The sequence below is a fragment of the Anser cygnoides genome, chromosome 32 (genome assembly GCF_040182565.1).
Source record: "Anser cygnoides isolate HZ-2024a breed goose chromosome 32, Taihu_goose_T2T_genome, whole genome shotgun sequence".
Lineage (NCBI taxonomy): Eukaryota > Metazoa > Chordata > Aves > Anseriformes > Anatidae > Anser > Anser cygnoides.
The window spans coordinates 1,737,564-1,759,745 of NC_089904.1; the positions used below are offsets into that span (position 1 = coordinate 1,737,564).

At 62.1% G+C, this 22,182-nt stretch overlaps 1 protein-coding gene across 8 annotated transcripts in view; it reads left to right on the top strand.

Annotated features, from left to right (window-relative positions):
* Positions 1-22,182, top strand: part of HDAC7 (histone deacetylase 7) — a 75,987-nt gene that overhangs the window by 43,020 nt on the left and 10,785 nt on the right. For 5 of the 8 annotated variants that reach the window (XM_013199350.3, XM_013199349.3, XM_066985756.1 and 2 more), the window contains 2 exons: positions 18,546-18,742; positions 20,326-20,416. In XM_013199350.3, the coding sequence (XP_013054804.2) occupies positions 18,546-18,742; positions 20,326-20,416 (288 nt within the window). Of the gene's footprint in view, positions 1-5,100; positions 5,411-12,687; positions 13,072-15,937; positions 16,103-18,545; positions 18,743-20,325; positions 20,417-22,182 lie in introns of those variants that run through there. The other 3 variants (XM_048052867.2, XM_048052869.2, XM_013199352.3) reach the window with 3 other exon arrangements.

Consider the following 22,182-nt stretch of genomic DNA (forward strand, 5'->3'; position numbering starts at 1 on the left):
TCAGCACGAGCTGAGATGCCAGGAGAGGTGGTGCTGGTCCTGACGGGGCGATGCCGCGGTGACTCTGGGTCCTCAAAAATCCCTGGGCAGGATCGAAGGCTGCGCTGAGTCCGTGCTTCGTGAGTGACGCCAGGGCTGGGCCACTGGGGAGGCGTAGGGAGGTGCCGTCACCTCGGGAGCTCCAGACTCGAGCATTGTCTACTTCAGAAAGGGCCGAGGCTCGTTGGAAGAGCCTCACACCGACCAAAACGGAGTATTTGCTTTGAAGGAAGGGACGGTGCTGGAGCTTGGAGTCAAAAGGAGCCTCAAGGTATCCAAACAAAGGGGCCGAAGCGGTGGGGACGGAGGCCAGCTTGCGATTTGGGTGCTGGCCCTGTCCCTCTGCAGTGAACCGTCCTAGCAGCGCCACGTCTGATCTCTCCTTGTGTCAAATCACAGCAAAAAGGAGGCCCTGGAGAATGGGCTGGAGCCCCGCTCCTTCCCTGCTTGGAGAGCTCCGAGTCTCCCCGCGGCTCCCGTCGCTTTTCCTGGCTGCTTTTCTGCTCGTGCCTTGAGGTGTTTGGCACAGCGATGGCAACGAGCCCTTGAAAGATCCATCAAGCTCAAGGAACTGGAAGGATTTTTGTTTATTTATTTATTTATTTATTTGGTCCTGGTGGGACTTTGCTGGATGTCTCGTTGGGTCTGGCTTGCTCCCGAGTCACTTTGCTGCCTGGGTGGAGGCTCGCTGCCTCCTGCAGGAGCCCAGGCTGGGTGATGGCCTGTGACAGCGATGGGAACAAGTGATAGCGCTTGGCTGCTTCCCTGCTGGAGAGGCTGGGGTGCTGGCACGCCGGGGCCGTTTCACACCACGCAGACGTGTCTGGGACAATCCGCCGAGCGAGCCAAGAAGGTGGAGGGTGTGTGCGCCGAGAAGCCTGGGAGGGACGCGGGGTGTAGGATGGGGTGCTGGCACATCTGGAGGTGGGACAGGGGAGCTTGCAGAAGGATTTGTGGGCTGGGTCTGGTGTGAGCTTGGGCGTGTGCTGGATCTGCACGGATCTGCATGTCCTCCCTCTCGCTGCCTTATCTGCTGGCTTGCCGGGGGAGGCCTCCCAGCGCTGCTGCCTGCCCGAGGACATCCTTGCAAAACCCAGCAGCTCTCCCCTCCGTCCACGCAGCTTTCGTCTTCCTCTCTGCTCAGCAGCTCTTGGGCATCGCTGACCACAGGAGCGAGCGCTGAGGCTTTGCCGGAGCTGCCCCTGCTGATGCTGAGAGCCCAGGTTAGAGGAGAGGGGACCGGCTGCATGCTGCTGGTCGCTCGCGTTGTGTCTTCAGCATTAGGATAAAAGATGGTCTGGTTGGAGAGAGAGGGGTGTCCCAAACACAGATCTCACAGCAGGCTCTGGAACGAGCGAAGCTCCCTAAGTGGTATCTCGTTACAAAACCTGGTGGTTTCATTTTGTCGGAATATCTAAATTAATTGCAGAAAAGCTACAGCTTGCGTGGAGTTGATGCAAGGCTTTGGTCGTGGGCGAATAGTTTCCAGTGGGTTTGTGCGTTGTGTTGGCATCTGACACGTTTTCAAGAGCCTCGATGGAAGAGTGCGCTGGGATTGCCTTGGCTGGAGGGTGTCCCACGTGGGCAGGGTGCGGGGCTGAGGGCGTCTCGGTGTGGTGGGGCTTGCAGCTCCGCTGCCTGGCAGCGACAAAGAAAGGGGCTAGGGGCTTTATGGCAGTGAATACAAATCAAAACCCAGAGCTCTGGCCAAGAACCGTGGCTTTCACGCAGAAAAAAAGAGCAATGGCTGAGAAGGGAATTGGGTTTAGGGCTGGGGTCAGCGGGTTTAGAGCTGGACCGGGGCTGGGGGCTTCAGGAAGGGTTTGTGTAGCCCTGGGCTGTCTGTGCAGCAGCGGGATGCTGAGAAGCCGCGGTGTCCGCGATGCTCTCGGGTCCGGCTCCAGCTCTGGCAGGCTTTGCCGAAGAGGGAGGCCAAACAGCTGGAGGAGGAGGAGAAGCCAGCAGAAATGGGACCTGCAGGAGCTGAGCTCTCCGGGAAGGTTAAAACGCTTTTTATCCAGCCGAAATCCCGTCCTCCGTCCAGGCTGCGCGAGGCAGGCTGGGCTCGCTCGCTCCGGGTCCCTGCCGCTCCGCGTGGGACCGTCTCCCGCTGCGCCCCTGCCAAAGCAGGAATTCACCCAGGCCTTGCTCCCACGTCTCTCTGCAGCAGGCGGGGGGATCGGCAAAAGCAGCCGCAGCACCTCCGCTCCCTCCTTCCCACTTGGGTGCTTGCTAACCACACGTGCGGGCTCGCAGGAGCCGAGCAAGCTGGCGGCTCCCCGAGCCCGTCCCTGGGCTCTCGGCGTGCAGTTTTTTGTTTTTTTTTTTTCTCCCGCAGCAGCCTCGTGCCCTTTCCGCAGCCCACACAGTTTTTCTTGGGTTGCAGGAGCCCTGGCAGCGGGATCTCGGGGCTGCCTTCCCTGCCAGGGCCCTGCGGGCGGACGGACCAGCTTTTCTTCTTCCCTTATCACCTTCAGCTGCAGGAGAAGCCGCTGCGCAGCTGCCGAGCCGTGGAGGAGCTCTTTGGTTTTGGCAGCCAAGGGAGAGCGCGAGTTCAAGAGCTGCCACGGCTGCGGAGGGACCACCTAAGAGAGCATGGGAGGTTGGCAGGGAGCAGCGTTGAGCAAAAAAAAAGGGCTGGCAAAAACCGATGGCGAAACTCCTGGAAGGGGGAGAGCGACTGCTGTGGAGGGGGAGGAATGAGAGGGGAGCAGGGGAATGGCTTGCCACCAGGTGGAGGGACTGGTCCTGGGGGGATTTATTTTCAGCCTCTGGCACGTTCGGCCCAGGACCTTCCCCGCGGGAATAGGTCCCCTTTTTCCTTGAGCTGCTTCTGGGCTTGGCTTCGGAGAGCTGAGCTGGGAAGCAGCGTCTCCCCCGGCGCTGCCCAGGTGTGCTTGGCGTGGCGGGCTGGGCGGGCACCGCGCCTTCGACGTAGGGCAGAAGTCACCTCCGTGGGCTGTGGGACCAGGGAGCGGATCCACGAGCTCTCGGAGCCCGTGTCCTTCAGCAGAAGCACCCTGGGGACTCTCCTTCGGGCAGACTGTCCTTCGGGGGAGAGTTTCCGCGTGTGAGTATGGCGGACGTGGTGGAGCAGGTCCTGCTGGGGCTTTGGGTCGGGGAAGCGGCCTTTCGGGAAGCCACCCGGGCAGGAGCTGGAAGCATCGCCCACGGGATGCTCACGGAGCCACAGCAGGATTCTGCTCGCCCTGCGGCCACCCTTGGGGACCTGGGACCCGCAGCAGGAACCCCCGGCACCTCCTGTTCTCCCACCTTGCTGGTAGAGAGAGCCGCGGACCGCGGCAGGAACGACATGCTGCTGCAAGAGGAGAGAAGACACGGGCAAAACTCAGCCGTCCCTCTCCGGAGCTGGCTGGGAGCATCAGGAATCCCTGCAGCAGCAGCAGCAGCTCCTGGCAATGCGAGCGCCCGCGCAGCCGCCCCGTCGGGGCGCGATGCTGCTCCCTTCCCACCGCCCGCACGCCAGGGGAGGGGTGAGCTACAGCAACAAAAATGCGCCCTTCCACTTGGGTGACTGCTCCCAGTTTGAGATGAAAACATTTGTTCCTGAAATTGGAGTCATTCCTGGGATTGCAACACCCGGGCTGTGTTTCCAATTAATCTGCTCGAGTCGTCATGCATTTCCAAGCGCGTTGGCTCAGCAGAGAGCAATCTGGCGCTGGCTTTGGGCTGAAATGCCAGCCGAGATGTGCACGGTACGAAACGAGGAGAAAGCGGCCCCCACACACCAGCCCACCGGCAGCTGGCACGGGATCGTGGTGGGGGGCACGGGGCAGCTCCGGTACGGCCGGGGGGGACGTGGTGGGAGACAGACCGGCTCCCTCCTGGGAGCGGGGAGGCTTGAAATAGTTGTCGAATGACCGTCGGGTTTTTCCTGCCTGGTTTCCTTCTGTTTCTGGGTGTGTGTTTTGTTTTGGGGAGAAGGGGGGGGGGGGTGAAGGGAGTCATGCTCGGTCCGTTCGCCGCATCCGCACGAGTCTTGTTTGCGGCCTCGCTGCCGCAGCAGGGAGCGGGAGGTGTTTTGGGGATGGTGGCGGTGTCTCGACCCCGATGCCTTCAGCCTCCTGCCCCTGGGGAGGTGGGCACGGGCTGCATCCAGCAGGTCCTTGGGGGCTGCTCGGGGGGATGCGGCACGAACTCGCTGCTGTCCCCACTCGGGCTTTGCTGTGCCTCTCCAGGTACCTCTTGGAGGCACTGTCCTCTCGAAAGCACTGCCCACCCAGTTCTCCACCCCTCTGCGGCGATGCCGTGGTCCCGGCGGTGCATCTCCACGTGGAGCAGCTCTCCGGGGAGCTGCTGGAAGGACAGCCCCAGCCCATGGCTCCTAAATGGCTCTCCTAAAGCCGCCTTTGCAGAAGAACCTGGGGTTTCTGCCTGGGGCTGGAGGTGACCTGATGCATTCCTCATCTCCCGTGTGATTTTTTTTCGAAAAAACGAAATCGGATCTCGAGCCCGGTCCCAGCTGGGTGGGAGCGGTGCGGCGCGTTAGCACAAACACTCATGGAAAAGCCGAGCTTGCGTAGAAATCTTCCCTTTCCAAGAATGAGGCTCGGGCTGAGGCCCCCTCCCTCCTGAGTCAGCAGGGGTGATGGATGGGGAAGCTCGGCCGCCCTCCTGCCGCTGGGGTCACCGGTGGCTTCTCCCTTCGGGGCTTTGCGGGGAGCCTGCAAAGGGGTTTTTCACCCTTCGGAAGCTGGAGCAGGGACGGAGCCCCCGGCCGCCTCCTCTCCCCGCGCCGTAGGGACGGCGCTGCCGCCTTCCCCGCGGCAGCCGGAGCTGGAAAGCGTTAAGGGAGGCCGGTGACAAGTCCCCTCCCAGCTTGGCTCGTGCTCGCTTTCCCAGCTGCGAGGGCAGCACCGGGGCAGCGCGTTCTTCTGCGGGAGTGCCGTGCGAGCCTGCTCACCCTGCTCGGAGGCCAGCGCAAGCGGGCGGCCTGTGGCGGATGCACAAAAGCCTGAAAAAAAAAAAAAAAAAAAAAAAAAACAGGGAAGCGAGAGGAGGGGGAAGGCAAGTTTACCACTGGCACTTGAACGCTGCAGTGCGTCACTGTAACGTATAATACTCTTAAGGATGTTGTGCTGATTTCCCAAGTTACGTGCTCCGCAGTAGGCTCTGCCGCGTAGATTTTTTAGCGGCGAGGATGTAAACTTTCTATATTTGCTTGCAGGGCAACAATACCGCTCGCTTTCTATTTTTAACATGTCGGCGGGGCAAAAATGCTCTTGGGAACCTTCGGGGAGCGGAGCAGCTGGGCTCGCGGCGCTCCCTGCGCGGCCGGGCTTCGGGCGCGACGCCAGCGGCTCGGCGAGCGGCGTCTGCTGTAGAAGTGCCTGGGCCCCCTTCGCAGCAGGTACGGGGGGCTCGGGCTGGGCAGAGGCAGCAGGGATGCGGAGCCCAGCGCTGCCGGCACGACGCTCGTCTTCCTTTCTCACCCGTTCGAGCCGCGGGCAGGACGGGTTTGCGCCGGGCTCGGTTGCCGGCAGGGTTTTCCAGCCGGCGCCGTGTGCGCCGGTTGGGGATGGATGTGAGCGCCCCACGCCTTTGGAGCAGAAAGTGAGGATTTTAGCGTGGAACCTGCTCCCTGGGGGCCTTGTTCTTTCCTCTGGACTGGGTGCGAGGAAAGGAGAGCTGCTGTCTTAGTGGTTTTTTTTTTTAATTGTGCAACAGAAAATCCCACCAGCCTCGGGAGCGGGGTTTATCCCAGCGCTGGCCGGTCTGAGTGCGGACAGGGCCGTGGGTTTGCGCTTTGGGGCAGTTTTGGCTGTGTGTCTCACCTCCCTTCTGCCCCTAAATCGCAGTGGAGATGACTTTGGCCTCGAGGGTCCCGTTTTCGCTGTTCCAGGCCGGGTGCAGCTGCGCGGGGCTTGGCCGCGGCCGGGACAATGGCAGGAAACCGTCGGCCGCGCGCGGTCCTTGCCGCTGGCCAGGCACCGGAGCCTCGCGGAGCCGCCGCTGCCTCCGCCGCTCCTCCCGTGCTATTTCCATCGCATTGTCCGGAGGAGAGGAAGGATGTTTCCAGCCTTCTTCCTTTTTGCCTCAAAGGGACGCGGGGAGGGGAGAGGATTTTGCTGGCTGCTGGTTGTGCAACAGGCACAACCGCTGCGCTCGGGACGCGCCGACCCGCTCCGCCCAGGTCGAGGGGCTGCTGCGTCGCGGCCCCGGTGCTGCAGGAGATGCTGCTGCTGCCTCCCCGGCCTTCGTTCCCAGCGGCCGCTTGAGGCTGTTGGGATGCTGTTGGCTCTCAGCGTAAGGTATCTGGGGGAGGCAAAGTGGGATCCTAACGTTAGAAATTCCCCGGGCGCCGCGCTTTGCTGTGGATGTGCGGGTGGAGGTGTCGGGGCAGGGGTGGGAGGATAATCCGCGTGCAGTGGGTGGCCCATGAGTAGGCGCCTCTGAAACCATTACGAGGTGTGCAGTGGAAATGGGAAGGTCACCTCGTTGAGATGAAGAAATACGGCCTTTGAAAGGGAGTCTGTTTTTTTTGGGGGGGTGTTTTTAGTTCTTTGTCTTGTGGACAAAGCTCTGATGGTTGCGCAGAATTGCTGCAAAACCCCTCCTGCGTTTTTTTTTTTGCACTGCTCTGGCTGCTGTGGGCATGCAAAGTCAAGGCTTGCTGTGCCGGAGGAGGCTGGGCTCCCACGTGCCAGGAAGTGAAAGCAGAATTAAGATGGGAAATGATCTATATTTGCTCCGGCTCGGCCCTCCTAACGCCAGTAAACCCCAAACGTTTGAAGCAAAGATCTTCGTCAGAGCGCGGCCACACCTCTGCCGCTGTCCAGACGTGGAGGCATCGCCCGTGACGCATCTGAGGGTTTGGCTGCACGGGAGAGCTTTGCCAGTTTTACCGGGGTGGTTATCAAGTCCTGGTAGCAGCCAAACCGGGAAAAGCCCCGCTCTCACTGGAGCACGTGTGCTCAGCTGGGATCACCCCAGGACAGCCGGGAGAGTCCAAATTCAGCCCCTTGCACGTGCTCACGTCGAGTCTGCGCCGGGACAGCCCCAGCACGGAGCAGGACGGCTGGTTTTTGACGTAGCGGAGCGGAAAGCTTTAAGGATCCCTCTGGGCTCTCTGCTTTGCTCGTCCCGTGGGGAATCGGGACGCAGCGCGGCGGCCGCGTCCTCCTCGCGCCGTGTCCTCTGGTGCACGGCACCCAGCATGCGCCGCCGAACGCTTGACGAAGCCCAGGGTCGGGGCCAGCCCGCGTAACCTGCCAGAAATCCCGGGAGCTCCAGGCTTTTCCCGCTGACAGGAGGCGCGCGGCGGTGCCAGGGCAATGGAGCAATTCCTTGGCGGCCGTCGGAGCCAGCTCCTTGCGTTAGCACGAAACGCCGACGGTCTCCGGGCTCGTCAAAGCGCTGCCGGTCCCCGGGGGTCGGCGTGACGGCCTTGCCTGCGTGTTTTTAGCCTCGCTGACGCTCCGGCCACACGCGTCCTCTCGTGCGTGTTGGCGTCGGCTGCCCTGCCGCCGGATCCGCCGGGGAGGAGGAGGAGGAGGCGCGCGGGGCCCTCGTCCCCTTCTCCCTCTCCGTTTTCGTGGCTTTTGAGCACGGCGAAAGCAAGGGGACGGCGATTATTCTGTAAAGCAGCTTAGAAGCGATGCAGCGGGAGCTGATGCAATAAAACGTCACTTTAGGCTTAGGCAGGAGCCTTTCCCTGCTTCTACAAATGAATGCGCCGGGGTGTGAGCTTCGTTATGGTCTTGCACGTCCCTGTTTGCAGAGACCTCGGCGTTTCCACCTGCTGCTGCGCGGGGCCTGGGTGCCAGCCACCTGCCCGAGCCCACGCAAAGCCTCCCTGTTTATTTTGTCTAAAAGCAATATCCCCAAAAGGAGGAGGAGGTGTCGGGGGGGGGGGGGGAAATACCCACTCTGGCTTAATTGCACTTAATGAGCCTGATGGAGCCGGCTGCCAGCGGGCCGAGGGCTTTGCCAAGGTTCGTACTTGCCCGTGAGAACTGCAAGGGTGTGGTGGCTGCGCCCGGCTCCGCCGCTGCTGGGAGAGGAGATCTGAGAGCCGCCGCCAGCCCGCGCCGCGCTCGGCCCGGGGACGCGCACGCGGTGCACGGGGACACGCGGTGACGTCCGGCGGTGGCCGTGCCCGCCGGGCCGCAAAGGTCCCGTGCGGGTGCTGGAGCCCCGGGCAGCCTCGTCGCTGGGGCTGGGTGCGGCTCTGCAGCGTGTGCCCAGCGAGGGGCTTGGCTGTACAGTGAGTTTTGGGGTCCTGGGTGGGGATGTGGGTTTTGACACCAGCTCCGAGCCTGGGCAGCGCCCAAGTCTCGAATCCCAACGCGTGCGCTGGTTCCTTGGTGTCTGAGGTTAGGCTCAGGGGCTCGCCAGGGCTTTGTTTATTATCTTCTCCTTTTCTTCCCATGCTCGAGCAGCTCAGCAGAGGGATTAACCCGGGTTAACTCTCGGGGCAGTGCCTCTACACGAACACCGAGCGCGCACGTCCTGCAGCACCCGCTGTGCCTACACCGCGTGCTTTGGCTGCCCGCATCCTGCAGCCATCACACGTCCTCCGGCTGCTCGCTGCCCTTGCTCTCTCCTGGCAGGATCCAGGAGAAACCCTGCTCTGCCTTGGCCTCGTTTAGCTTTTCCAGCCCTTGTTGCATTCCCCAGCTTCAGCGCGGTGGCTCACCCGCCTCGGTGCAAGCACCCACGCTGGCCCTGGGTGGCCGCCACCGGCGTCCCCGTGGCGTGGCAGAAAGGTTTGTTGGACCCAAGCACGCTTCAACCTCCTCCTGAGTGAAGGATCTGATGCCTGCGCCTTGCCCCGGCTGCACCAGCACCGACTTTGAGCCAAAGGTTGCGTTTTCCGCAGCTTCTTCGCGAGGACCCAGGTACGGGAGGCAGGGCTAGACAGACCCACGGCGAAGGATACCAGAAGCGTACCCGTGCAGGAAACTGAAAATGCTGCGGCTTCCTTCCTCCGACATAAATAGCTCCTGCCCTAAAAACCGCGGCTCGGCTCCGTGTGCTGCCAACCGGTCTCCGATGGCTGGAGAGGACACCGAAGGGCTCCGAGCCATCCTCGGCCGGCTCCGTGGGCACCCCGCGCACCTCCCCGTGGCTTTGTAGGGCAGCGCCGGCCCTCCCCAGCCTCAGAGCCCTCCTGAGAGCCTCCTTCCTTAACTGCCCGGCCCGTCGGCGCTGCAGCAAGGCTCTTGGGTAACCCCGGCTGTGCCCTGGCTGGTTGTGGTTTAACTGTCTGGGCATCGAGCGCTCTGGAGAACTTCGTTTGTGCCTCTTTGCCCCCGTCCCCTACGAGCCACCGCTGGTGCTGCTTCTCCTGCCTCCTTGTTGGCCCGCTCTCTGCGTTGCGTTGGGCATGAGTTATTTTGACTTTTTTTTTTTTTCCTGACCAAATCTGCCTTCCAGCCCGGCCTTGGACCTCGGCCAGCGTTTGCCAAAGGGATTTCCTCCTCTGCAGCCTGCAGAAGGGCCCTGATTAAAAGGCAGGTCCCCCTTGAGGAGTCACTGCCTGAGAGCGGGCATTGTGGCAGTCGAGGCTTTTGTCTCAGCAATTCCAGATCAAGCAAAGCACCGCTTGTGAGCCCCGAGCTCCTCCCTGGGGGCTTATGAGTCAAGCTGGGCTCTTGCTGTGTTGCACGCAGCAATTAAAACAGAAGGAAAAAAAAAGAAAAGAAGGAAAAAAAAGTGGGCTGAGCTGTAGCGCTGGTGACAACAGCCCTGGCGCAGCAGCGACCCAGCGCAAGGTGAGGCTGCTCCTACCTGGGGAGGCTTAAACTAAAGGGCTCGGGCGTTGCTCCGCGCTGTTTTGGCTGCTGGGTGGGATGCTCTGCGCGGTTCCCTTGTGCACACAGGGGACGGTGGCAGCGGGGACCCCCAGCCGGGCTTTGGGTCCGGAACGGGAGCGCTGCCCAGCCTGCCAGCGCGCCGTCCAAACCGGTTGGGAATGCTCTCCTCCGCTTATGCAAAGGGCTGGTAATTGCGGAGCGGTTCGTCTAATCGTTTGATCTCTCCTCTGCTTCCCTTGGCACGGAGGCAGCATCCTCTCGTGCTGATGTAACCAGAGCCGGCGCGGCGAGGCGAGGTGTCCTGCGTGCGCAGGGTGCCGCTCGCTGCCCGCGAGCGCTCGGCCGCGGGGCTGCTGTGCGCCCCGGCACCCGCCGGCTGGGAGAGCGGGGCTCAGGGCACGGGGAGCGCCGCCAGAGCCTCTGCAAAGGAGCTGTGGGATCGCCGGCGGAGCGAGGTGATGCCGTGAGGCTCCGGGCTGGATGGTTGCCTCTCGCTGGAGCCCCCTGGGAGAAGCCCGCTCTGCGGGAGAAGATGGCACTGCCGGAGGACGCCGGGGTGCTGGAGCCGAGGCAGAGCGGGAGGACTTGCTTGCCTGGAGCTGCTGCCCGTCGTCTGCGTTCGTCTCTGCCTGCAGGAGCTGGCAGGATTTAAGGTTTTGGGAGCACACCGCGAGCCCTCGCCCCTTCTCCAGCTGCGTCTGCAAGGGAAGGAGGTGGGCGATGCTGCGGGACCAGGTGAGGGGCTCAGGTGGGAAGGAAGCGAGCGGGGAGCTCAGAGATGGGGTGGGCTGCGCTGCGGGGATAATTCCCTGCCGCCTTCCGTGCGGCTCAGGACTTTTCCTGGCAGTTTCCCCCAGCAGAAGCTGCCCACGCTGCTCTGGGGAGCACGCGGCGCCGCCAGGCAGCCTTGGCTCTCCTTCACCGAAGCCCTTTGGTGGTGGATTTCCCTCGGTTCCAGAGGAAACGGCGGTGGTGGCGAGGCTTCCTGGGGATGCCTCGCATCCTCCCCGCGAGCCCGGTGCCGCAGTTTAGTTTGGGATGGGGCCGATGGCTGCTGTGGGTGGGAGGATGCAGCTGCTGGCAGGAGACGGCAGCCAGAGGGGTCCAGCTGCGCCAGTCCTCCCTTGCTGCCCACACGGAGAGTGGCGCGGGGATGGGGTCCTTCTGCAGAGAAACTAGTAAAGAAAAAAAAAAACCAAAAAAATGCTATTTACTCGTTTTAGACATGCACACCTGCATGCATAGGCATGACTGGTGCCATACATCAGGGCGGGACAGGAACAGCCGCCAGGGATGGGGATGCCTTACGCTGGGGTTGTGAGCAGCTATTTGGGAAACCGCAGCCGCTGCGTTGCCTGCCCGTGGCGTGATTCCATCCTGCCTGCGCCCGGCTCCCCCCTTGGCTCCGTACCTCTGCGTCCCTGCGACCGAAAGGTCTCCAATTTGGACTGGAAACCCGCCGCCAGGTTTGGCTGTGCAGGTTTTCTGAGCCGATCTGCCTCTGTGTGCGCGCGCCCCGGTGCTTTGAAGGCTTCTAAAACTCCCCGGGACGGGGGCAGCATCCAGGGTGCTCAGCCCCTGGCACGTTTGCAGGTTGCTCCAGCTCCTGGGGAGCCGTGCGGGAGAGCAAAAGGAAGCTGCTTGGTTTAAGTATCGCCTACAGTGAAATTTGGGGCTGGCAATGGGATTCAGGGCTGCGGGGTAATTTGGCGAGGCAGGGTAACCTGGGATCCTCCTGACCAGCTTTGCCCTGCGGGCAAAACACTTCGCAGGCCCGATCTGAGCGTGCGGATTTGGGAGCACTTTGAAAAGCTGCCTTGGAAGAGGCACCGAAAACACACCTGTGCGGCTCCGCTCGTGCCGCCGGGGCAGCGCAGGAGCCGGGCCAACACCGGAGCTTCGCGTTTCGGGGAGAGCCGGGGTGCCTGCGTCCCTGCTGCAGGTGCAGCCGGACCTCTGGCATGTGGCGGGAGCAAGCACGGATGAATTACTTCGTGCTGAAGGGTTCCCAGCCCTCTTCCTATGCCTTCTGTGCCGTAAGGATGCTGCAGGAAGGTGTAGCATGATCCCGCGGCTCTGAGCATCCCCAGCAGCACCAGTACTGGGCTGTGGGTTGAGAAGTTCCTGTGGGTCTTGGTGCTGCCTGGGTGAAAGGGATTTTTGTTTTTCCCCTCCTCTTATGTTCCAGATGGGGAGAATAGCTTGGTGGGATGTAGGTAAGGTTTTTTTTTTTCATCCACCTAGCGCCTCCCGGCTCCCTGCCAGCATTAAAAACCGAAAACGTGACAGCTCCGGGCAGAGCGTGTTTTGCTCCGTGTCCTTGCAGCGCAAACGCCCCGGTGCACTGTGAGATTGTTGGGTCCCGGAGTCACAGGTTTTCAGAGCGTGGCTGCGTGCGTTCGTGGGGAGAAAATTCCAGGGAGGGCTATTAAATGTCTGACTCAAAGGTCACGAGCCACAAATAACCAGCGAGAGTAAGCGGGGGAAGGATCTTGCCCTGGTCCGGTTGCTTCCTTGGGCCTTACGTGAGTCGTTCACAGGCTCCAGCCGAGGAGTTTCTGATTTATGTGCCGGATTATGTGCTTGAAATACCCAAATAATGTGCTTTGCTCACAGGTGTATGTGCACAGGCGGGTTGGTTTCAGGTGCATTGCTTTTCGTTGTGGTTCATCCTCCGTTTGGGAAGGGTTTTGTAACGCGCGTCTGACTGCCAGACTTGACTCGTCAGGTGTCTCGATTTTTTATTTTCTTTTTTTTCCTGGAAACTTTCTGCAGAAAAAAAGCTTGCAAGAAGCAGAGTTGAAAAAAAATATATATATATTTATGTTTTTACCCTTGTGGAAAAACTCTTCGGGGCTTTGCATGAAGAAGCGTCAGCCTCTTCTTGTTTTGGAGCAGGAATTCGATGTCTGGTAGGGAGGAGTGGGATCCACCCACATCTGGCCAATTCATAAAGCCCTTGAAAGCCCCAGCTAGCATGCTCCGAAAAGAGTTATCGGGACTTGGCAGCCGCCCGCTCCAAGCATTACATCTTCCCCGCGCATCATCTGCTCGCATGGCTCACGCGGGACGCTGCCTGGGGACGGCTGCGGCCGCGCGGGGCTTTCCCCGCAGCTGCTCTTCTCCCCGGGCAGGAGCGCGGCGGGTCCCCCGGGCTGCCCCTAAAAGGCTGGAAAAGAGGAAAATGCCCCAAAGGCTCCGCTTTTTTGGGGTCCGGCGAGGGAGCCCTCCGGGGACACGTGAGGAGATGGAGGTAGGGGAGCGGAGGGGCAAGCGGAGCGTCGCCAGGGGGTTCCCTGTGCCCACCGTGGGGTTCCCTGTGCCCACCGTGGGGTTCCCTGTGCCCACCGTGGGGTTCCCTGCGCCCACCGTGGGGTTCCCTGCACCCACTGTGGGGTTCCTACACGTGTCCCCACTCCTACTGCAGCAGGGCAGAGATAACGGGGCGATGCCCCTTCTGCTGGCGTCGTCCTTCGTCGGGAGCGCAGTATTTGGCCCCGTAATTGAAGCCAGCGTCTTAGCGCGTATACCCCAGGGGCCCCAGGGAGGTTATGTGAGGTACCCTGACTCTGGGATTTCCTATTTCTTGAGTCCCGGCTTTGTGTTCTTAGTGTTATTTCAACATAGTCTTTTTCGTGTGGTTTCTGATCTAAGTGTTTTTAATTTGAACAAATCCCCTCCGGCTAATTTTTGTTACTTGTGCGTGGCTCTGGAGGAGACCTCTTCCTTTTATTAAAGAGGAATGTTTTTAATCACATGCATTCTTCAACCCGGCTGAACTCTGAACCTTTCACAGCTAATCAACAGAAGATGGGAAACGGTTTTCAAAAACTGCATTTAATTCCTGCTCGGCCTCAGACAAAGCTCGGGGCTGGCCGATGCGAAACGGGGACGGCGAGGGGCCGCGGAGCCCCGGAGCTCCGCTGGGTCTGCTTTGCTCCTTACCAGCCCGCTCGCCTGGCTTTGTTCGCTCCCTGCTCGATTTCCCTCTTGTATAAGCGCAGCTTTTTGCTGACGGCTGATCTCGCCTCGTTAAAAAAAAAACCAGGGAATGCCAAAAGCCGAGCGTTCGGCGGCGCTTTGTGGTTTTTTTTGCGGGGGGCGGCTGGCCGAGAGCGGCGGCGTGGCTCGCGGTTTCCCCCCGGGGAAAAGGAGCTGCCCCAGCGCCGGATTAACGCCGCCGGCCTGGGGAAGTCTCCGGCACCAGGGTTTCACCCTGCTCAAAAAGCTTAGCAGGGGGCACTCGAGGGCTCGTGCAGAGCGTGGCGGAGCAGGAGAAGCCCCAAAGCCGGCGCTCGGGGGGCGCAGAGCCCGGCTCCGTCGTTCGGAGTGCTCCTCGCCTCTCCTCCTTCGTTTCCTTGGGGTGCGGAGAGAGCGAAGGAAGGAAGGAGGAGGAAGAGGCCGGCCGGCGGAGCAGCCTGGAAAATGCTCGTAAGGCGCTCGGGGCTGCAGAGCACAGAGCCCGCATTCACGCTCGCCCCGCCGGCGGCTTGGCCGGGGAGAGGCCGCGCCGCGGCCGCTGTCGCCGTGTTGCAATCTCCCCTTTCCCGCGGAGGAAGGGTGTTGCTGCGGCTCGACCTGCCCAGGTGCCGAGAGGTTTGTGCAACGGGCTCGGCAAGCCCCCCCCACCCCGGGGCCGTCGCCTCCGCGCGCTCGCGGGGGCCCCGCTTTCGCCTCCTCGGCTTCCTCCGGGCGCGCTGGCGTGTTTTCCTCCCCGCGACCTGCCCGCCTCGGGTGACCCAGAAAAACAACCGCCTCGTGCCGCCGGCGGCGCGGTGACGTCCCCGGTGCTGACGGAGGGCAAGGCAAAAACCTCCCCCCGCCCTCCCCGCTTCTCTGCGGCTGCTTCGTGCCCCAACCGCCTCCTGCGTCGGCTGGGCTGCGCGGCCCGGCTTTGCCGTTCGTGATTTGTTCAGCAGAAGCAGGAAGGAGCTGGGGGGAAGCGTCGTGTCCTCGCAGAGAGGCTGCGCCTTGCCGCCCGCCCGTGGCGGGGGTCGCGTTTTTGAGCGCTGCCCCCCGGTGCCGTCCCGGTGCCGCGGTGGCCGTGGAGCCGGGCTGGCCACCAGCGCCGGCCTTCCCATGCGAACGTTCTGGCGAACTAAAAATAAGTCGCAAAAAAAAAAAAAAAAAATAATAAAAAAATGTTGGCAGGCGGGAGAGGAGCCTGTCCCAAAAACCGCCTCTTTTTCCCCGGGAGGAGGAGGAGGAGGAGGAGGAGGATGCTCGCTTCGCCCCGCGCGCACGGCTCGGGAGCTGGAGGCAGCCCCTCCGTGGGGTTTGCGGGTCCCTACACGGCGCTGGTGGCCTCCGAGGGTCCCCAGCAGGACGCGGGTTCAGCTCGGGGAAGGGGGCAGCCCCCCTTGGGCAGCCCTCGAGGTGCCGGGTTTCGGCTGCGGGGCCCTTTCCTGGGGCGAGGGGAAGAGGAGGAGCCGCTCGCCTGGCCGCCTGCCCCCTGAATCATGCGCGAGCGTCGCATCGGAGGCTGCGGCGGAGGGGAGTTGTTTACTGTAACTCTTGGCGGAGGTCCCGGCATCGAACCCCAAATGAATTCAAGCTGCGGAGGGAGGTCACGGCTGAAACAAACAGCTCCCAGGGCAGGAAGGGCTTCGTGCGGGGGCTCGGAGCTGCAGGAGGGACGGGTGGCACCCCCGGGGAGCCGCCGGGTGCTGCCCGAGGCTGGACAGCGGCTCTGCCCTGGAATTTGCTCCGCCGAGCGCCGCGTTTCCAGCTCTGCAAAATCACCCTGAGCTTCGCGGCTTTAACCCAGCAGAGAAGCTGCAACCCCGTTTTTTTTTTTGTCTTTTTTTTTTGTTGTTGTTTTTTTGCAGAGGTCTGGGCGCTCTGCTCCCACGGTGCCTTTCCTCATCCCTGCCCTCGCCCTCCCCTCTCCCCACCGGCCCCGTTTGGCCGCAGCCTCCCCGCGGGGCGGCTCTCTGCGCGGCCGCTGCCTCTTGGCCGCGGGGATGCTCGACAGCCTTTTTCCTGGCTCCGGGAGCACGATGAGGAGTTGTTTTTCTGGCTGCTGGCCGCTGGCCTGCCCGGCCTCCCTCTCCCCCGGCGCACGCGTTCCCTCCCACTTCTTCCCTTCCGCTGCTGCTTCGGAGTTTGTTTTTAAAAAGTCTGAAAGAAATGAGGCAGAGAGATTCCCAGCTACCCGGCGAGCGCCTTCCGTCCTCGCCTCCCCTCAACGCCCCGTCCTTCCCCCGGGCTTGTCCCTGAGCCCCCCTCACCCCTTTTCTGCCCCAGGTTGGTGCCGGCAGGGCGGCGGATGGCTGGATGGAGAGGTGAGAACAGGGCTGCTGCTGCTGAGCTTAGGCTGGGGGCCGGTCAGGGAGCTCCCTCCGGGTGCTCTGAGCACCACGAGCAGAGGGGAGGCTGTGAGGATGGAGGCCGTGGCACGGAGGATTGGTCCCGTCCCCCTCGCAGCCCTGTTTTCCCCTCCAAACGGTGCTTCCGCACGCCGGCGGCTCTTCTCCGCGTCTCAAAGCTGAGCCTGGCAGTCGTGGCCTCGGCTCCTGTTCCGCAGCAGGACAGCTTGGCTGGAGGGGACGCAGGGGTGGCCGAGCCTCGGCAAGTTCCTGCAGCTAGCGAGCAACCCATGATGTTTTTTTTTTTAATTTATTTTTTTTATTTTTTATGGGCCGGGTGCCATCAGAAATCCCCGTTTCCCACCCCAAAGTTTGCTCGTTACAGCCTGTCCCTGCCCGGCGCCCCTGGGGAGTGCTGAGCTCCAGCCTTCCTCCCTCCGAGCATCCTCCTCCTCCTCCTCGCCATGGCCCGGGAACCACGCGAGCTGGGAAGCCGGGAGGTGGCAGCCCGGCGTCTTTATCGCTTGCATCCTTCAAAATCGCTGACGTTTAGCGAGGATCCGGGGCCCTGCGGGGCTGGCTGGAGCTGGGAGGTTTCGGGAGCAGCGCCCGGCACCGCGGGGATGAGCTGGCAGCACCGTGAAGGCTAGCGGCGTTTTCTGGACCCGTGCACGGCTGCTTGCAGGCGTGGAAGGGTGAAGCGAAGGGCTGAGGGCAGAGGAAGGGTCTCCTTGCTTAGGGTAACGCTACTTGGGCTCAGGCTGGGTCATAAAAACGCGTCTGAAACACGCTTAGCTGCTTGTGCGCTGCCCAAGGTCTCATCCCGCCCATCTCGGGGCATCGCACCTGAGGCTGGAGCCTCAGGGAGCGGGAGCTCAGCAGCTTCCAGCTGTTCTCAGCCTGGTGTCACACCAGGGTGCGGCAATTAGAGCCAATTAGCTGGAGGCAAATGAAACCCCAGGTATCAGTGAGACGGAGGGAATGGGGTCAGTCCTGGGATGGGGCACCCCTGGGAGCGTCAGGCCCTCGGGGCTGAAGCTGGGGTCGTGTCCCGAGGGATTTAGCTGGTGTGAAAAAACATTTATCCCATGGAGCTGGGGCAGCTTTCCCTGCCCGGGCCGTGCAGGATGTCCAGAGCTGACCCCGCTTTTGCAGGGCCGTGCATTTCATCACCTGCATGGATGGGAGCTGGCATTCGGGACCTGTCCTGTGCCGCGCTGGGGCTTTGCCAGGTTTCCCCCGTTCTGTTGCTGCGTTGCAGGGCTGCAGCCTGCCGAGATTTCTCCTGCAATATCGCAAGCATCAGCACAAGCTCCCTGATGTCGTTGAAGCTGAGGTTTGCACAGCGCAGGGCGTGGTGCTCTGCCTATAAAAATAACATTTGCATTTTTATTTTCTTTTTTTTTTTTTTTTAACTTGAGCTGCTTCACTACTTGCGGAAAACAATTAGTTCTCAGGCTGCAGCAGCTTTGGCCCTGCAGGAGCATCCCCCTTGGCTGGATTTCCTGCCCACCTGCCCGTCCCCAGCTTCTTTTCCCCTCCCTGTGCTGCAATGCTCGTGGCGAAGCTGCTGCAGCTGCCTTGGCTGTGTTTTTGGGATGCCACAGGCCCCTTGGGGCTGTCCGCGTGTCCTTCAGTTGCTGTCGTGCTCGCTCGTCCCCACTCTGCTGTGCTTTTTGGAGCATCTCCCCGTTCTGCTGCGCTTTTTGGAGCATCCTCCTGCAGCCCGCGCTGGATGCAACCTCTTTGGGGCAGGCACTGGGGGCAAGCCGTGTCCCATTGCCACCGCCACCCCATAGCTTCCTGCAGGTGGCTTCGTTGGGCTAAACGGGGCTGCAGAGATGCAGGAGGGGCAGCATCCGCGTGGCAGGGTGGGGGCATTGCCTGCCCTTCCCACGGGGGGCTGCAGGTCGCCCTGTTTCTTCGCCGGCTTGCAGCGGTGTCGTGCTGGAGGCAGCCAGCCTTTACGCTGACCCGTGGCACCTGTGGGGTAAGCTCAGCGAGGCTTTAGGTGAAAATCCCCTGCTGCGGGGGGTGCTGGACGCCCTCTGTAGTCGAGGCTGTTCTAGGGGGTCCCGTGAGGACGGGGGAGGCTGCGCACCCCGGCAGGACGGGAGTGCCTCCGGTTTGCGAAGCTGTGGTGTCAGGGAGAGGTGCCTGCAGCACCTTGGAGGCTCTCCAAGCGCGCCTAGCTCACAGGATTTCTGCCTGGATGACGGCGGAGGCTTTTGCAGGCAGCAGATGGGATGTGGCAAGCCCTTCTCGGCAGCAGGGCGCGTTCCTCCCAGCGCCCTCCCGTGCGTCGGGGTATCCTCGCCCCGTCCCCACGCTGCCGCCGCTTCCCTGGGGGTACGAGGCACAGGGGGCCCCCCTGCGTGCTGGTTCTCACCCCGCCGCACCCCGCTTTGTGTCTCCGCAGCTGCTGTGAACCCGTGCACCTCCCCGCGGGTGCCCCAGGCCGCCCCCATGGACCTGCGCATCGGGCAGCGCGTCGTCAAGCCCGGCTCCGACACCGCCCTGCTGGCCCTGAAGCACACGCAGCAGCTGCAGCACCAGCTCTTCCTCGCCAGCCTGCACCAGCAGCAAGTGGAGCAGCTCGCCCACCAGCACGTGAGGGTACGGGCGGAACGGATGCTTCCAAAAATCCCTTTTTTTCCCCCAGAAAAAACCATGGAGCTTGGGGTGGCGCTGCGTGCGTGCCAGCAGTGCCCTGCCTCCAGGCTGGCCTCGCCTGGGCTCCCATCTCTGACGCCTTAACCACCAGCTCAGTAAGAAGCTGGAAATCCCAACCCCAAAATAATCTTCGCAGGTCAGTTCTTGCCTTCCCATGAGCTAGAGAGCCTGCGGCGCTCCTCAGCCATCCCGGAGGCTGCGCTGATGCAAGGAGGCCGGTTAGGGAGGCAGGTTGGGGGGGGGGGGATTTTGTGCGTTCCAGTCCAAACTTCAGCCCTGCCAAGGGCAGCAGGAGGCTGGGGCCTCCCGGGACGCGTGGAGCGGGGAAGTGTTTGCAGCCGCACGCCGTGTGTGCCGAGAGAGGAGCCAGCGCGGCTGGACAGGATGCCTGGTGTCTGTGATCTGCCACTCGTCTTGGCCACCGCTGCCTCTCTGCCCTAAAGGCACGGCTTACTCACTCCGCCAGCTAATTGGCTTTTCTGGGAAGCCTTCGCCGAAATCCTCTCGTGTCACCCGGAATAGGACCCTTCCCTGGCACGGCGTCTGCTGCTGGGCTCTGCATTGTCACAAGGTTTCCTAAGGTTTAGGCTGGGTGCCTCCTCTGGGGCCCGATGCTTCCACCTTCAGGGGCAGAGCAGGTTTTTGGGGCCACGGCCAGGCAAGCTGTGACCATCTCCTAGCGTGGAGACCGAGCCCTGTCCTTGTGGCTCCTCGAGTCCAGCTGGGATTTACATCATTGCACGTTTGTCCCATTGCTGCCTGTCCTTTTTCTGGGCTCCGTAGAACCTGGCTCCATCTCTAATCCCCTTCTCTTGCACCCTGCGTGCTCCGGACTCTGCTGAATCCTGCAGCAGCTGTAAAACCACCTTGCTGTGAGCCCCTGGACCACCAGGGCCCTCTCCTACATCCTGCCACGTCCAAGAGGTGGAAGCGTCTGCCCCTGAGCGCCAGCCCCACCGGTCCCACTAACCCTGGCTGGGAGCTTTGGGGGATTCCCTGGGGCTTTCGGGGGGACGCTGAGCGTCGGCTTGGTCCACACGAGGGAGGTTGGAGGTGGTGATGCTGCTACGGCTGCCAGGTGCTTAGAGGCTTTTGTGCAGATGTGATGCTTTCATCCATGTGAGAAGTGATAAGCTGCAGAAAACACAGACACAAACTTCTAAGATTAGTGTATATTTTTTCTATTTTGTTTTTTTTTTCCCCTTGTTAGTCAACTATGATTTTTTTTTAGCTGTATTACAACCTGCCCCAGCTACAGATATGTCAAAACAGGCAGCAAGCTGAAACAAACTGGTCTGAGTTTTGCAGTGTCCCTGGGGAGAGCATCTCTGGAGACAAAGATGCATCCGGTTCGCTGTGATGAAACAGCTTTAACGCGTCCTTGTCAGCCCAGGCTGCCCACCAGGTTTCCAAAAATGACAGCGGATCGTTTCAGAGATGCTCTGGCATCGTGGCATCGTGCCTCGGGTGCCGTATGGGGTGAGGTCAGGGTCCTGTGGTGCTGACGGTGCGCTCTTCTCCCCCAGGTGACCATGGAGTCCCCGCACCGCGAGGCAGAGCCCGGGCAGCAGGAGCAGGAGCTGCGGCAGATCCTCAATAAGGACAAGAGCAAACGAAGTAAGAGCCTCGGTGTTTTCTGGCGTGTGGCACCAGGGGCTGCGTCTCTGCCCGAGGAGCCATGTCCCCAAAACCAGGGGGATCACAGGGAGCGAGGTCAGGGCGGCTTCTAGCAGGGTCTCAGCAGGCAGTTCTGCCCTTCTCCAGGTCGCGCTCTGCCTGCTCTTGGTGTGAGCGTTCCCATCCTCTGCATCAAACAGCCGTGTGCTGTGCCTGCCTGGGGCCAGGAGGAGAGGCTGGGGAAGTCACAGAATCCCCCGATGTCAGGGACTGGAAGGGACCCTGAAAGATCACCCGGCCCGGTCCCCCTGCCGGAGCAGGGACACCCGGATCGGGTCACACAGGAACGCCTCCGGGCGGGTTTGGGGTGACTGCAGAGAAGGAGACCCCACAGCCCCCCGGGCAGCCTGTTCCGTGCTCTGCCGCCCTCCCCGTGCCCAAGTTTGGGCTCGTTTTGAAGTGGAACCTCCCGCGTCCCAGCTTGCACCCGCTGCCCCCTGTCCTGTCGCTGGGTGTCACCGAGCAGAGCCTGGCCCCGTCCTCCTGCCACTCGCCCTTCCCATAATTATAAACGTTAACGAGGTCGCCCCTCAGCCTCCTCTCCTCCAAGCCTCAGAGCCCCAGCTCCCTCAGCCTCCCCTCCCTTAATGCTCCGCTCCCTTCATCATCCTCGGGGCTCTGCGCTGGGCTCTCTCAAGCCCCGTTCCTCCTGAGCAGCAGGCTGCGCCCAGCAGCTGGCAAGTGACTTCCTGGGGACGCCCTGGCCGGTGTGCGTCCCTCCCAGTGATGCCAACCCGGCGGTGGCAACAGATCCCTGCTTTAAATGTCGCATCGCGCCCGGCAGCCGCTGCAGCCTGTGCTTGCGCTGCCCCGTGCGCTGGGCAGGGCAGGAATTTGGCTCTGGAGCTGGCAAGCCCCAGGCTGGAGCAGGGTGGTGATGGGGAGAGGTTTTGGGGTGCCGGGCAGGAAGGTTTGCACCACGCAGGAAAGCAAACCCCCGTCCTGCTGCGATCTCCCTGCGCCATCTAGTGCCTGCTGCTGCAGGAGCTCAGGGGAACTGAGCTTTTGGAGGTGCAGAGCCCTTCTTCACATCCTTCTTCACATTCAGCTGCAGCCGTTCCCGGTGTCCGTGAGCCTGCTGCCTCGAGTCTGAGCTCTCTCAGGGCGCCGATGCTTTCCCCTTGTCATCCCTTAGCCCCTGAGCATCTGCAGGACGTGGGCTGCTCTTCCCCAGGGGCTGGCGGGGCCGGTTGGGGTGCTGCGGACGCGGTGCCTGCCCTTTCGGGGCCGTGCCCGAGCAAATGCAGCTCCCGCAGACGTGGGCAGCTGCGCAGCGCTGCCTGCACGGGGCTTCCTTGCGCAAGCCGGGAGTTAATTGTAGAAATTAATGCGTAAGCTGTGCTTGGAGGTGCCGAGCAGCACCACGGAGGCGTGGAGCATCCCTCGCGCAGCCACCCAGCGCGCTCGCTGGAGCGAACAGCTGAGGATGGGGCATGGGTCAGACAGGGGCATGGGCCCTGGGCTGAGGCAGGGAAAGCACGGGAGGCTCCTGGCAGCTGGGGGCAGCTCCCTGCAGCAGTCAGACCGCTGCCTGGGGGTGCTCTGCCACCGCCACGGTGCCACGTGCTGAACGTGGGGCGCTGCTGCCGCCCGCCAGCAGGCCGTGGTGAGTCCGGTGTTAGGTGCTCTTCTGGAAGAGCGCAGCTCCGTTGGGAGGTTCGGGAGCCTCGAAGCCTTCCCCGAGCTGTCTGCGCTTTCTTTTTCTT